We start from the raw sequence: 16329 nt of genomic DNA on the forward strand, positions 1-16329 counted from the left end.
TGGTGCCAGAGCTCAAGAAGCATCCTTCATGTGGCAAAACATCAGCTTTATTTAGTTCTGTAATGATTGTTATTGCAGGCAGATAGCCCTTTTCTTTTAAAGAGTTGTGGCTGCAAAACAGGGTTTAGAAGTTTGAAACAGTCTTCCAGGATCCTACAGCTTCTGCATGAGTCTGCATCACATACAGAGGCCATAACTGGTGCTCCAGGCTCAGCCTTTGCAGTGGTCTTCTTGAGACAAAACCCTCAGGGTTAGACAATTTGAGAGCAGAGGGTTTTTACTGAGAAGAATGAGACCTGCTTCCTCAGCTCCTTGACCATGTATGTGGTATATAAACATGGTAATGCTGGTATGCTACTGGCAGTATGCTTTTTTGGTTGCCTAAAACTATACCTGTGTAGAAGACTTATAGGTTCTGCCAAGAAATCTTGTAGCTAGCTCAACCCTGAGTTTTGTTCTCTTGCATTTTTAACCTCAGTCATTGGGCTGTTTTATGTCTTGGATATCATGAAACTGCATGTAAGCACAGGAATGGGTTTTCTTGGGAAAACCCCAGTGGTCTGGAGGAGTCTGCAACTATGTGAATCTGCTCTGGGTAAATCTCTGCTCTGTTCCCAGTGCAGGGTGGCATGTTGTAGAGCTAGGCATGTCCTTGCTGCAGCAGCTGCTCTCTTCTGCAATGGTGTGGTGACAAGAGGCATTTGCTTGCTCTTGGAGCAATGCCATTTGTGTAACTGACCTTAAACTGTGGGCTAGGATTGTTTAAGCAGATCATAAATCTTTTGGTTGTGAGTATGCTGTGGCAAATGACTGCGGGGTGAGGACTCGGTGCTGTTGTAACATCCCCATATACAGTCAGTATTATGAGCTGGCATATGCAGAATGTAAAGCCACGTGAGCTGCTGAATTTTTTCATAAAGGTGAACAGAAAACCTTCTTTTCTTGGCTAACTGGCGCTCTTGCCCCATAAAATTTGGGTTGCAAGGCAAAGGCATATGCTGATCTATAACTAAAACTGTAGCCAGGTACTTAATCACTCAGTAATCCAGTTTGTTTGGTTGCCTGCTTCTGTTTCTGGGAATAAAACTTTCCATAGTCTGTCCTGCTGAACAAGGTCAGCACCCTGTGTCCAAGTGGCATGGTTAGATGCTTAAATGAAAGGGGGTGACCTGTGATTCTGCTCTAGCTATGTGCAATTTGCTTTTGGGATCTCTTCTTGCATTCTCAGTTACATGTGAGCCCAGCTGTGGTGCAGGGGCTGGGAGATGCTTCTCTGGAGATCCTATGCTAGACTGGTGGTGGGACTTTCTCAGTGGGTTGAGCAATGCCAAGGGAAGGGTTTGTGCTCCGCAGTGCAGCAAGCAGTGTGTGTGTCTCCCTTTCAGAGGGGAGCATTTTTGGCACTTAATCAGTCCAGATTCAGCCCTCTTTCCTACTGGCTGGCTTTTGACTGCTGTGAATAGCAGGACAGCGCAGAGAAGTTAATATCCAGTGCTGGGATCTCTGCAGTCTTCCCACAACTGATTCAGCTCAGAGTCTTGCCCCATAGCTGGCTGCTGACCTCAGAGGCACTGGAAGGTAATGCTTGCTGTCATTGCCCATCAATATTTGGTTCATCGAGTTGCACTGATTTATTAAACAGACCCAGATGGTATTCAGACTTGGGAAATGCTTGTGGTGGCAAGAAATGTAGTATTAGGAATACAGGTAGATGGACCAGCTTAACTCTCGCACAAGAAAGGCAAAACAACTTTGGATCTCAGTAGAGCAAGTATCTTAATTTTTTTTTCTGCACAGAAAGAGTAATTTAAAATATTTGCACTGGCAAATGTAAAATGGATCTCTTCACCTTAGCAAATGTTTTTAGCCTGCTTCTGAACCCAGAAAGACATCAGTAGTATCTTGAGTTCCAGCTTTTCAAATCTATTTTACCCTGTTTAACAACAGTTGTTGGATAGTGCTTCTAGAATTAGGATGTAGTAGATGCCTTTTGGCTTGTTTTCTGAGCATTACCAGCCCAGATCAGTCCTGGTGTGTAGATTTTTCTTGTTCAGTTAGTATTTTGCTCATAAGAAATTGTGTGGAGTTATACTGTGGGGCCATATGGGCACTGGTATGTAAAATGAACAGTTCAATGGCCTTAATTGAAATTGTTTTTTCCATTTTTTTATTGTAATGTTGGCTTGTTGATCTCTTGTTCTGTTTCATAACTAAAATATTTTGCTTTTTTTCCAGGCTCACATTAAATTTCCTATTGACTATCCATATTCACCACCTACCTTTAGATTTCTGACCAAAATGTGGCACCCCAACATTTATGAGGTAAGGTGTTTTTTAAATAATCTTTTTCTCAGGCATGTTAGAAGGCTTTCTACTTCCTTAAACTTCTGGAAGTATTGAAGGTACTAAATGTCTCTAGCCATAACTAAAGTGGTTAGCTATTGGTGTTAAATGTCAGCTTCATGGTTGAACAGTTTAAATCTAAATGTTGTAGGCAATGCTGTTCTTGTAGGCAGGGATGGAGCTGTTCTCATACCTACAAGTGCAGCAGGCAGCCTCAGCTGAAGCACTATGCCATGAGTGTTGGCAATTTTAGAGGATTCTTGGATCAAGGCTGGTGTATGTGGTCTTACCCTACTGTAATACTTAAGTAACTAGTTGTTGTTTGTACACAGTTCAAGTACACTTTAATTTGAGTATATCCTACAAAATTGTGTGCTGAGACAAGAAATAATGGAAAACAGTCTTCTGCAGCAGTCAGCCTACAAATGAAGGGGGTTGGACTTTGGGTGCTCCGACTGCAGAAAGAACTGGAGCTGGGCTGGAGTCTAGCTTCAGGAGGAGTGATGCACAGCCTGGTCACCCTGGGACCAGGGTGACCAGATACCTTCAGACTTGATGGCTGCTAGTCAATTTGAAGTAGCCTTTAGTTCAGTGTGTTGTATGGCTCACGTTCAGAGGGTAATGCTATGGGCTGTCAAGTCCATAGTTGGATCATGGTACAACTACATAGCAGGTCCAGAAGGGGAATGATTTTATATAGAAGCAATCAGTTCAAAATTACCGAATTTCATAGAGCTGTATTTGAAAGCTAAAGGCCTGTTTTGGCTCAAAACTTGATTTTTTTAGTGGAGGCCAGTCAAATCCTCACTAAACTTTTGGATATCTAGACAAGTGTCAGCCTGCTAGGACTACTGGTTGAATAGTTTGAGGAGCTAAAGGCTTTTCAAAATGTTCCTGTTGGTGCAGCTCTGTCACCTTATCACAGGTCTTCCTGTGAGAGGTTCTGTAGGCTTCCTTTGGGCCCACTTCAAAACAGGAATGTCACTTCTCTTCTTTGCTGTGAACAAGTTGTTGCTCCTAAATGTCCAGCCTGGAATAACCATGCTTCAAATGTCATGGTGAAAATGTACACTGATGGCTTAGTAATAAGTGGCCAAAAGCCTCTCCAAACTTCAGTGCAAAACAGGATAGTAATCAGCTTTAATTACTGGATGCTCAGGAGGATTGCCCTAAGCCCAGGGACATCCTGAAATCAGTCACCTGATAGTTTTCTGACTTGAGTTTTGGACTTGGCACAGAATCTTGCATGTAGCAAAGGATGGTGTTTCTCTTTAAGGCGCTCTTTCAGTTATGTAGGAGTTTGATCTATAAATAAAGACAACTTTTGTGACCTGCGGATTATTGCAGATCCATACTGTGGATGTTGATTCTGAATCCAGAAATTCTCATGCAGGAGGTGAGTGGGAAATGGTTACCAAAATGGTATGTACAAAATGAGTCTTGGAAAGGACCTCTCCCAGCCCTGGTGGGAAAGATGAAAAATTGGCTCTAGAAACAACTGAAGGTAGGAGGAGAAACTAACCCAAAACTTGATGGGTGTATTTTGGGGTTACTGGTCAAATACTCCAGCTCTCAGCTTTGTACTTTGTTCATAGCAGTATTTCTTGGAGCTGAGGGAATCTGAAGTGGCTTGCAGGCTGTTTTGGAAACAACATTTAAGCAATGAAGATGAGGCACTGGGATAACTCCAAATGAAACTGAGAATAAATCAGCAAAGTGCTTGAGGTTTGAGGGTTTGTCAGGAGGAAAAAAATCTTTCAGTATAAGGAAGATGAAAGAAAGTAGCAGTTTACAGAATCTGCTGGTGGGACCAGATGAAGAGGTTGGGGCTGATGTTCCAGTTCTAAGCAGAGAGGCTTGAGTAACTTGTGTTTTCCCCATCTCCAGTTTACTTGGGTCATCTAGTTTAATTTTGGTAAAACTACATTCACTTGTTTTATTTTTATGACATAACAGTTCTCAGTCCTAATAGAAGTATAGGTTATTTCCCATTGGCAGATGAATACTCCACCCTCCTTGTTTATATCTTTCAAAAATGCATGTAGGGAAAGGCTCTCCCCTTGACTACACTGATCCCTAAAACCTTGTGCTGATCTCATCGGGCCCCATGACACCTTTACCCTTTCAGACTCTATAATGCAGTGCTGCCCTGCTTGAATTTCCAAACATGTAACATTTATTGTTGCAAGAGGGAAACTTCTCCTGTTCTTGCTTTCCTCTATATTTTCATATTGCCAAATATCTGCTTGTCCACATGCTGCTGACCTGATTGCTCAAGGAACTTCACCCAAGTGCTGTGATGCTTTCTTCTGGCCACCAGCACTGTATTCTCCCAGGAGATGGTTAAAGGAAAAACTGGGTAAATTTATGGAAATTATTAATAAAACCAGAATAGGCTGTGAACATAATCTAACCTTGGTAAAGTTAACTTCAATCTAGAAATATTTTTTAATATCATTTTAAGGTGTACAAGCCTGTTGGAGTCCTAAAAGGAAACTGCCTTGTTATGGCAAACTGTTCCAGCAACATAAGTGCATGCTTGGGTATTCAGCAGCTCCAGGTGCTACATTGCTGAGTGTAGTTGTGTTCTTGACGAAAACCTGTTTTGAAATGATGAGGACTTGCTAGATTAGCATACCTGGCAGGATTAGTGAGCCACTGAAATCTGGATGACTGATCACAAGCCTCCAATGTTGAAGTAGGATCTCATTTGGCTATAAAACAAATGTCATTGTTAATCAAGGTGAGTTGAAATATTTGGGAGACCCTTCAGGTGAGCTGCTGCTATCTGTAACTGTGATCACTGGCTCAGGCTCAAAGGCATGGATGCTATCATAGTGAGCAGCACTGCTTTGTGCTCTGGCTCCTATATGTTGAACAGTGTTGGAGGGTCCTTAGGATGTAGCTGAGACCAGGTGTGTGGGGAGCTGCCAGCCTGCAGTCTCAAACAGAACTTATCTGCAGCTTCTCTTGTTCCTATCATCATGTACCTTGGATCAGGGTGACAAGGGACAGCATGAGTGCTGCCCCTCAGCTGAGGCTGTGCCACCTGAAGGTGTGGGGTTGCCTCTAGGAACTTGTAAGTCATACCAGCACCCAGCTGCAAGAGGCAGCAAGCCAGCGGGGCCTGGAGAAGTCAACATCTGCTGGCTAGCCTCAGGCCCCATCTGCACCTCCACCCCATCCTGCATTAAGGCATTGGGACCCCATGAGTCCCTGGAGTCATCTTCAGTGGAGAATATCAGCTGTGGTGGGTACTGCTACAGCACTCCTACAAAGTAATCATGTCATAGTGCTGTTGCTGATGGAGAATTGGTTTTACAGGCTGTTCAAAGTGTTTATAAATGGTAGGCATAGAGCTTTAAATCTATATTCAGGCTATAACACTGGTGAGTAAAACACAGATGGAGAATTATGTGGCTGTATAGCTTCCATATACTGCCAAAATATTCTTCCTCTTGCATGCTGGAAGGGATTTTCAGTGAAACTTTCAGAAAGCATCTCCTGCTTTTTCACCTGATATTTCAAACAGCTGTGTCCTAGGGGAGTGGCATAAGCCTGCCCTGCACCATCTGTTCAACCTCCTTGTGTCCTGGGAGAAGCATTGTTTTGATACCTGAGCTAGTAGAGAGTACTAAACCCTTCAATTCAAAAATTCCTGTAGCTAACTTGGCTACCACTGGGAACAAAAAAACTTTAACCCTACTTTGGATCTCCTGTGACTAAAGCTCACTTCTGTCACTGTGACATACTTGCTATCTGGAGACCAATTTAGTTTTATGTGACTTTATTACTATTTTTGCTTGCTTTGCTACATTCTTTAAACCTCTTGAGATTTTGTACCAATTTGCAGACTAACTCTGTTTAGCAAGGGAAACTTTTGAACATACAGTAGACCCAGGAAGAATTGAGAATGGCTTCCAGTTCTTGCATATTTTTACTGGCACTTGAGGTGTTAATATCAACAAGGTTAAACTGCTCAGAACGTAGCCAGAGTGGTGGAGTCGATTTGTCAGACCTCTACCTCTATTCTCAGCTTTTGTTTCTGTCTTGCAGAATGGAGATGTATGTATTTCAATTCTTCACCCACCTGTAGATGACCCACAAAGTGGAGAGCTGCCATCTGAGAGGTGGAACCCTACCCAAAATGTCAGGTAACAGCGTGAATCCATGATGCACAACAGTGCCCTCAAATGCCTGTTGTCTGTCTCCAAGACTAAGGCTTGTGTTGGGAGAGGTTTGGAAGGGAATTTAAGACTTTGGGGGTTTTAGGGCTTGAATCAAGTGGGAACCAGACTTATCAAGCTGTCTAAGATACTGGAGTGCTGTGTGTCCTGATGCTGGGCTAACAATGTGGAGACTTCTGTCCTGTTCACAGGGTTTTATGCTCTTAAAGCAAATTATCTCAAATGTTCTAGTATTTCCCAGTCCATGTTTTCCTACGCTTAGGTTTTTCAAACTCCCACAACTAGTGGAAAAGAACACTTTTTAGTATTCAGGCCTATTCAGGTGGGCATAATCCTATGTACCGTTTGCCTTCCAGTATTTGTCTCTGTCTTCTGTCCTGCAGTATTGTATCTTGAGCAGATAGCCAGGTAGTTTTCTTCCTGCCAAAAAAATGAAGGATCACTAAGTACTAGAGGCATTCAAGGCTAGCCTGTCCATTTTTTTTTTGAAACACCAGCTGAATTTTGTTCTTATTACAAGACTGCCAATAAAGAACTGATAAAACTTTGTATCAAGTAGCAGCTCACTGACCTGTGCAGCTGGAGTAGTGAGTGATGTAGTAGAAAAACCTTAAAGTAAGGTACTTCCTGTTCTAACTTATTATTTGGATAATGAATCAGATTAAAGTTAAAATAATTGCCTCTAGATTTTCAGCATATCGTATGAGAATTATGCTTGCTTTCAGAGTGATGACTTGTCAAGTTGGTGAACCAACATCTATCTTACTTATTTACTGATAAAGCCAGCTAGGGATCTTGGCACACCTGAGGGAGTGCAGTGATTTGAAAAGGGTTATGTGATAGTTTGACTCAGCTTTCATTTAATTTGGCTTCATGAAATTAATTTGAAAAGAGCCTTTGTCAAAGTGAAGATCTAGCAAGGGGGATTTATTGCATTCTTGACCCTTGAAATAGGATTGTAATACGCGCTCTGCAAAGTGCTGAACTAGAGCTAACATGGCAGGAGACTAGGAATTGTAGCAGTCAGCAAATTAAAACAACTGATGTTCTTCCTGGAGCATGCTGCTTCAAGGTTAAAAAGGCTCAAGAGAAATGGTGTCTTAGCTGTGTGAAGTCATGAAGGGTTGGGAATCTGACCTTCTGAGCTTGAGGTAAAGGTTATCCAGTCCATCTGTGCCAAGTACAAGTGAGTATGAAGCAACCTCTCATAAAGTTCTAGTTCATTTTAAAAAAAAAACAAACAAACTTAAATACTATTTTAAGCTATATATTGCTAAGTTATGTTCACCTGTCCCTCTGCTCATGTGGCTATTAAACTGTGTTTTCATACATCTGATATGGTTAGGAGTAGGTGACAAGCCTCAACTCATAGTTAGGAAACAGCTTTGGGCATTAATCACTTATATCACACACACACATTTTGAGTATTTCATTATATACAACCCTAAAGATTGACATGAAACTTCTCATGGTGCTAGTTCTCTGATTTCTGTTCTCCCTTACCACGGTGCAGTTCTTGGTGCTTACTCTCTTGGAATGTGTTGGGCTTAAGGGTGACATTTGGGGAGAAAACATTCCTCAGCTGTATCACAAACAGAAATAAAACTTGTTCTTAACTGCTAGCCTGCTACAAGCATCACCTGTTGGGCCAAGTGCTGATAGAAATGCATCCTGCTGGGGTCCCATCTGGCTTTGCAAAGCTCCAGAGTGTCAGATAGGAGGCAGCAGGGCTGAAGGTTTGGGAGGGGAGCATGCTTGTAATGAGCTGGATGTGTAACCTAGGGCTTCTTTTCAGCTGCTAAATTTTGTAAATCCTGCTAAGTATTGACTGCTTACTACAGATAACTGGTTGAAGTGTCTGGAGAGGGGAATGTCATTTTTCAACTTTGAGAGCACCTGTGCTTCTACCTCTAACAATGTCAAGCATGCTCTAACTTTTTTAACACAATCAATATGGACTTTCCTATCACTTAGAGCTAGATGAGGCAGGCATAAATAAGTATAGCAAACATCCAGCAAGATGTGAAGGAATGCAGCTGTGATCTGTGTGGCAGAGAATACTGCTTTTCTTGCATCCCAAGTCCCAGAAAGCTGAGGAAGTGGTGGCAGGGCTTAGAATTGAGACTCTGATCATTTTAGTTGCCCTTCTCCATATCTCCCCTGTCTACCCTCTGTCCTTTGAGGCGCACAGGCCAGAACTGAGCACAATATTCAAGATGTTGGTACATCTGTATCTTGTGAAGATAGGTGATGCCCTGCCTCACTATTGCTTTGTTTCCTGAGGATGCCCACTTTTGTTGGCTTTTTTTGGCTGCCTAAGATCTGGATGGTTTCTGCAACCAGCTCAATGCATTAACATGACTGTCAGTACAGCCTAAGCCGGAACTTTTTACTTTATACTGGAGAGCAAAAATGTGCTAGGACAAAATGATACCTACCTCTAAAGGTGGTTCCGAGAGGCTACAATGTGGATAGCATCTGGGGAAAGAAAAGGAAAAAAAAAAAAACCAAAACCAAACCAACAAACAAAAAAAAAAAAAAAACAAAAACAAAAAAACCACAACCTTTTCAACAAGGTGTATAATAGATGTACTGGTTGGGAGTCCCAGCCAGTCTACATAATGTCTGTTTTGGATGAAATTCATCTGTGTCTGAGCTTTGTGTTGATACATGGAGAGAAAAAGGTACTTAACAGGTCTGTTTCCTTGAGCCTCTGCTGGCTGCCCTCCCCTGCTGGTAAAGGGATGTAGAGACTCAGTCTGGAGACAACAGTGCTGTAAATGCTTAAAACAGCTCATCTTCCCCAGAATGGGGTGTGGGATGTAAGAAAGCAGAAGGCAGGCTTGAAATCCCCACTCTGCAGGTCCCCGATAATATTGCAGATGGTCAGTCTGTATCCAGTCCAGTGCAGTTTGTATCTGATGCTGAGGATGTTTTCAGTCCCACATGGTTGAACTTTTTTTGTGGTTTTGGTCCTGTCAGATCTCATGTGTTGGGATCCCTTCCTGTTACTGTACCTTGATCACCTTGCTTACCCACAGTAGCAGGGTTTGAGCCGGAGCAGACTGTCCAGCTCTTAAGGTATCAGCAGTGATGGAGCTGATCTAACGTGCTGGTCAGGAATGAAGAGTGCAGAGAGCCTCACCTCTAATAGACAGTTGCCTTAGTGTATTTAAGTAGCTTTGCAGTAACTTTGGAGTCTGGGGCACCACAGTAGAAATCTGCTTTTCTTCACTTTGAAGTGTGGTAGAGCAGATACTAAATCCAGACATGGATTCCTGTCCTTGACCTTCCCTAGACTTTGCTTGCTCTACAGTAAAGCTGTTGCAATGATGCTGGAGCTGACGTGCTGGCTTTACGGCCTGTTTGCTGAGAATCAACGGATGTTAAATGAATTCTTGAGATGAAGTAGAAGATGGTCTCTCTTCTGCCCATCATTCCAGTCTGACCAGACAGTTTTTTCCAGAGCTGCTGTTCTCTTTTCCTACTGAACTATATCATTTGGAAAATAAATTGTATAAGATTCTCCTGATAGCTGCACTGAACAGTCTGACCAGACACAAGTGTCTAGTTTCAAAACCTTTTCAAGAAACTCACATCCAAATGACCAAGCACTTCCTGGAATTGTGTCCCAGATATATGATCTGGTAGATGTGCTCAGCACATGCTGCTCTGAATGGGCCCCTAAATCAATGCAAGTACAGCTGGGGCTGTACTCTCCTTAAGTTCTGCAAAGCAGTTATAGAATCATAGAACAATTTAGGTTGGAAAAGACCCTTAAGATCATCAAATCTAACCGTTAACCTCGCACTGCCAAGTCCACCACTAAATCATGTCCCTAAGCACCATGTCTACCTGTCCTTTAAATACCTCTGGGGATAGGGACTCAACCACTTCCCTGGGCAGCCTGTTCCAGTGCCTGACTACCCTTTTGGTGAAGAAGTTTTTCCTAATATCCAACCTAAACTTCCCCTGGTGCAACTTGAGGCTGTTTCCTCTTGTCCTATTGCTTGTTACTAGGGAGAAGAGACTGACCCCCACCTCGCTACAACCTCCTTTCAGGTAGTTGTAGAGAGCAATAAGGTCTCCCCTCAGCCTCCTCTTCTCCAGGCTAAACAACCCCAGCTCCCTCAGCCGCTCCTCATAAGACTTGTGCTCTAGACCCTTCACCAGCTTCCTTGCCCTTCTTTGGACACGCTCCAGCACCTCAATGTCCTCCTTGTAGCGAGGGGCCCAAAAATGAACACAGTACTCGAGGTGCGGCCTCACCAGTGCTGCGTACAGGGGGACGATCACTTCCCTGGTCCTGCTGGCCACACTATTTCTGATGCAAGCCAGGATGCCATTGGCCCTCTTGGCCACCTGAGCACACTGCTGGCTCATGTTCAGCCAGCTGTCAGCCAACACCCCCGGGTCCTTTTCTGCCAGGCAGCTCTCCAAGCCACTCTTCCCCCAGCCTGTAGCGTTGCATGGGGTTGTTGTGACCCAAGTGCAGGACCTGGCACTTAGCCTCGTTGAACCTCATACAGTTGGCCTCAGCCCATCAATCCAGCCTGTCCAGGTCCCTCTGTAGGGCATTCCTACTCTCCAGCAGCAGTTGCTATGTGCTGCTGTATTTCAAGACTTATTGCTTGTCTCTTGTTCTTCCCTTCCATTTAAATTGAAAGTTGTTGCCAGCAGGACCACCTTGGACACATGAAGCTGTTGTGGTAGCTACAGCCAGGTGGTGGTGTGTGTAGAGCTGCCTGATGGGACTTGTTGAGTTTTGTGCTGGTTGTGGCACTGTGCGAGGAGCAAAGGGCTGAATCTCTGAAGTGCAGAGGTTTGTAGGAAATGCAGGAGAAGGGTCTGAGTGAGGGAGGTGGTGTTTGCTCTGGTAAATGCCAGCAGAGCAGGGCAGCTGGCAGCTAGCAGCTCTGTGCTGCTGCTAGCAATCCAGGAAGGCTTTGTCTGCTGGGGGTTATGTGACTGGCTCATGCTGGCTTTGCTGAGTACCAGCAGCTGAATCCTGCTGGGCCCTTGGTGGCTTGCTTGGGTACTGAAAAACATCTGCACTGTCTTCCCCTTGCCGTGCTTGTGTACTGTTACAGTAGCCTTAGCTGCGCATGGGCTGAGGAGAGGAGAGACCTGGCCACAGCTCTAACCTCTTAACAGCCAGTAGGGCAGGGAAGGCAGTGCAGTCTCACCTCATGGTCTTGTGTTGTAGTGGTCCTCCCTACGCAGGGGGCAGGTGGAGAGCCCAGCTTTCTGCTGGGATGCCAAATATCACTAGGAACAGGCTCAACAAGCAGGTTTCCAGCCCTGTACTATCCATGGGCAGTGTGGACAAGCTGAACTCGGGTCTGATTTGAGCTTTAGCTGCCACCCCTTCACAAGCATGTGCATAGACATGATGATCTGTAGTCAGTTTAGGTTCTTGAGGTTTGTATTGTGTCACCTTTCCTATGCTGATGGCTGGGGTCTAAAGTTCATAAATATCTACTCTCGCTTCAACTATTATCCTTAGTTATCCTTAGTTTAAGCTTTGATTTTTAAACAAGTTTCTGATGCATCACGTAAAGAAGTCGACGGCATCCAGAATCTATGAATGCATTAGCTCTGACTGTTGTTGTGGTTACCTTTTCAGGACTATCTTACTGAGTGTAATCTCTTTGCTTAATGAGCCCAACACATTCTCTCCTGCCAATGTGGATGCGTCAGTCATGTTCAGGAAATGGAGGGACAGTAAAGGAAAAGACAAGGAGTATGCTGAAATCATAAGGTAAGCTTTGCCATGTGTGATGCTGTGCTACAAGCCTCCTGCTTTGAATCCTATAAAACAGGCTGCTTGCTGAATTTGCTGAAACCAGCTTCTTGCTGTGGTTGCTTCTTTGGAAATGAATTTTACCACTTTATTCTAAGTCTACACTTCTGGTCCCTCTAGGTTTTTCAGCACACAGAAGCAGTGCAAACTTCTGGAGCAGGAGGACTGGGCTGATCTATCTTTAAATTGTTCTTTTTTCAGACTAATCTGGCATGATGCTCTGCAAAACCTATTGGCTGCTAGTAAATCCCAGTTGAAGTCCCTGCTTGCCTTTGAGCGCTGCCTGCATTGCTTGGGATGTGATTCAAACTGACTGCATCCTATTAATTCTGTGCTTAATGCACTCATGAATCTTAATCTTGTCCCTCCAATTTGAAGGAATATCAGTGGGATTTGGCAAGCACTTGCAAAGCTGGGTTTGACTAGCTGGAAGAACTGTTCAGTTTTGACTGTCCTTTGCTGAGAAGTTCATGGTTAATCAGGTGCTGTAGGGAGATGATGTAAACTTGAGCTAGGGTTGCTGTAGAGCAGTGGATGGGCAACCCATATTGCAGTGGGATCACTGTCACACTTGGCTGGTGAAAGACCATATCTGCATTGACTCTGATAGCTGGGCATGCAGGATATAGGACACAGAGTGAAGTCCCAGTTGTCGAAGAGGTGGCAGTCACTGACCTGCTCCTCCACCTGGATGCACACAAGTCCATGGGGCCAGATGGGATCCACCCGAGGATACTGAGGGAGCTGGCAGAGGAGCTGGCCAAGCCACTCTCCATCATTTACCAGCAGTCCTGGTCAACCAGGGAGGTCCCAGATGACTGGAAGTTAGCAAATGTGATGCCCATCTACAAGAAGGGTTGGAAGGAGGATCCCGGGAACTACAGGCCTGTCAGCCTGACCTCGGTGCCGGGGAAGGTCATGGAGCAGGTCATCTTGAGTGCCATTATGCAGCAAGTGCAGGACAACCAGGGGATCAGGCCCAGCCAGCATGGGTTTATGAAAGGGAGATCCTGCTTGACCAACCTGGTCTCCTTCTATGACAAGGTGACCCGCTTAGTGGATGAGGGGAAGGCTGTGGCTGTTGTCTACCTGGACTTTAGTAAGGCCTTTGACACTGTCTCCCACAGCATTCTCCTGGAGAAGCTGGCTGCTCACGGCTTGGATGGGTGCACTCTGCGCTGGGTTAAAAACTGGCTGGACGGCCAAGCCCAGAGAGTGGGGGTGAATGGAGTCAAATCCAGTTGGCGGCCGGTCACAAGTGGTGTTCCCCAGGGCTCAGTGTTGGGGCCGGTCCTGTTCAATATCTTCATTGATGATCTGGATGAGGGGATCGAGTGCACCCTCAGTAAGTTTGCAGATGACACCAAGTTGGGTGGAAGTGTCGATCTGCTGGAGGGTAGGAAGGCCCTGCAGAGGGACCTGGACAGGCTGGATCGTTGGGCTGGGGCCAACTGTATGAGATTCAACAAGGCTAAGTGCCGGGTCCTGCACTTGGGTCACAACAACCCCATGCAACACTACAGGCTGGGGGAGGAGTGGCTGGAGAGCTGCCTGGCAGTAAAGGACCTGGGGGTGTTGGTTGACAGCTGCCTGAATATGAGCCAGCAGTGTGCTCAGGTGGCCAAGAGGGCCAATGGCATCCTGGCTTGCATCAGGAATAGTGTGGCCAGCAGGACCAGGGAGGTGATAGTGCCCCTGTACGCGGCACTGGTGAGGCCGCACCTCGAGTACTGTGTTCAGTTTTGGGCCCCTCACTACAAGAAGGACATTGAGGTGCTGGAGCGTGTCCAGAGGAGGGCAGTGAAGCTGGTGAAGGATCTAGAGCACAAGTCTTATGAGGAGCGGCTGAGGGAGCTGGGGTTGTTTAGCCTGGAGAAGAGGAGGCTGAAGGGAGACCTTATTGCTCTCTACAGCTACCTGAAAGGAGGATGTAGCGAGGTGGGGGTCGATCTCTTCTCCCTAGTAACAAGCAATAGGACTAGAGGAAATGGCCTCAAGCTGCGCCAGGGGAGGTTTAGGTTAGATATTAGGAAAAGTTCTTCACCAAAAGGGTAGTCAGGCACTGGAACAGGCTACCCAGGGAAGTGGTTGAGTCCCCATCCCTGGAGGTATTTAAAGGACGGATAGATGTGGTGCTCAAGGACATGGTATAGTGATGGACTTGACAGTGATAGGTTAATGGTTGGACTCGATGATCTTAAGGGTCTTTTCCAACCTTGTTGACTCGATGATTCACCTCTGCTTGGAGCGATGCAGGGCAATTGGTTTGTGCAAAGAGCCTTGCTGGGAGGTTGTCTTAGTCCCCTCCAGCTCCCTTGGCTTCAGTCTTGGTGCAGCCACATGCTCTGACTGCTCTTAACCTCCAGTAGGAGCTCAGAGCTGCCAAATGCTTGTGGGAATTGTGGTTTTGAGCCTGTTGGGGTAGTCTCATCAGTGGGTGGAGTCAGTAAGTCATCTTAGGAAATCTCTGACCATCCCTTCTGTAGCAGATGTAATGAAATTTGCTCTGAGCTCTGACAGGTCTCTAATGCAGAGTCCTGTAGAATAACTGATTTCATATGTTGCTGAGAGTGTGCGTGCTGCAAACACCCAAGCCTGGAGCTGCAGGAACTAAATCTGTTACTAGTGCTGCTTGTGGTGCTTCAGCCAAACATCAGCTCTCCTGACTCTGAGCTGATAGGGGGGCTGGCTGGGAGGTGGGGAGTTGAGCCATGCTGCTGCTGCTGGCACGTGGCCCTGCTTACATTGCTGTGTCCTCTTCCCTGCAGGAAACAGGTTTTGGCTACCAAAGCCGAGGCAGAGAAGGATGGTGTGAAGGTCCCCACTACACTGGCAGAGTACTGCATCAAAACTAAAGTGCCTTCCAATGACAACAGTTCAGATTTGCTTTATGACGACTTGTATGATGATGACATTGATGATGAAGATGAGGAGGAGGAGGATGCCGACTGTTATGATGATGATGATTCTGGCAATGAGGAGTCGTGACCTGCTCCCTCTATGCCCCTGTACTGCCCTGCCGACTCAGGCCAGAAGGGAGCAGTGGTAACCTAGCAGCAGTCCAGCAAAAAAGTGTGTGTGTGTGTGTGGGGGGGGGGGATAAAAAAAAAAAAAACCTGTCTCCTGCTGTCTCCTGTTGTATGGATCTGTTTGCTCCTTTTTTTATGGACCTCTTAGAGACCCTCCACAGAATGTCTGAATTCTTGCATTCTTAACCCTTTCATCACTGTATTATGATTTCTTTTTAAAAAAAGAAACTCCCCTTTTCACTTCTACGAAATGCTCACAGTGAAACAGGTTTGCTCACGTTTAAATTCTTGAATTAAATAGTCTTGCATTGAGATGTTTAATGTATTTAAAGCTGGAACAAACCCATCGGAAGCTGGGTTTTTGGGAGCTCAAGTGCTGCATTTACTGGGAAGCAAAATCCACACAAAGCATATTGCCAAGGTTTAGCTGCTCCATTTACAATAATAGCGTGTGTACATTTGTTTAGCCTTGTCATGGTGGCTTTTCCTTCATAAGGTGTGGGGCGGAGGGTGTAAAGCTACTGTGTGTTGAGCTTGATGGGATGTCACTGAAAGGTACAGTATTCCTTTTCAGCCTGCTCAAGTTAGGAAATAGCTGGCCCCTGGAGCCCCAGAGGGCACAATCAACTTTGTCTCTGAAAAAGGCTTGTGATATGAACCCTAAAATAAACACTTAACACTTCATGTCTGTACAACTGAGCCTTGGGTTGCTATTTTTTTTTTCTTTTCAGACTAGGTTGGGGTTGAAAAAGTTCAGTTTAGCTGTGCTGCTGAGATCTGCTGCCAGCTGCCCCTCTCTGGAGGGAGGAGAACAGACATGCATCCCGCTGCCCAGCAGGCCGGTGTTCATCCTGAACTTCTTTTTGGCAGTGAGAGAGACTGATAGTCTCCTGCCTCAGTGCTCACTAGCAGCCTTTGCTTCCTGCAGCCCAAATGCAGTGCTGGCCTGAGACTTATTTCTGTTGCT

At 45.3% G+C, this 16329-nt stretch overlaps 1 protein-coding gene across 1 annotated transcript in view; it reads left to right on the top strand.

The window, feature by feature from the left end:
• LOC309601492 (ubiquitin-conjugating enzyme E2 R2) overlaps positions 1 to 16059 on the top strand; it is a 60817-nt gene extending 44758 nt beyond the window's left edge. The window contains exons 2-5 of the mRNA XM_082334518.1: positions 2236 to 2322; positions 6400 to 6497; positions 12157 to 12291; positions 15102 to 16059. Of these exons, the coding sequence (XP_082190644.1) occupies positions 2236 to 2322; positions 6400 to 6497; positions 12157 to 12291; positions 15102 to 15321 (540 nt within the window). The 3' untranslated portion in view covers positions 15322 to 16059. The remainder of the gene's footprint in view (positions 1 to 2235; positions 2323 to 6399; positions 6498 to 12156; positions 12292 to 15101) is intronic.
• Positions 16060 to 16329: the final 270 nt, after the last annotated feature.

This window comes from Platalea leucorodia, assembly GCF_965183815.1.
Source record: "Platalea leucorodia genome assembly, chromosome: W".
Classification (NCBI taxonomy): Eukaryota; Metazoa; Chordata; class Aves; order Pelecaniformes; family Threskiornithidae; genus Platalea; species Platalea leucorodia.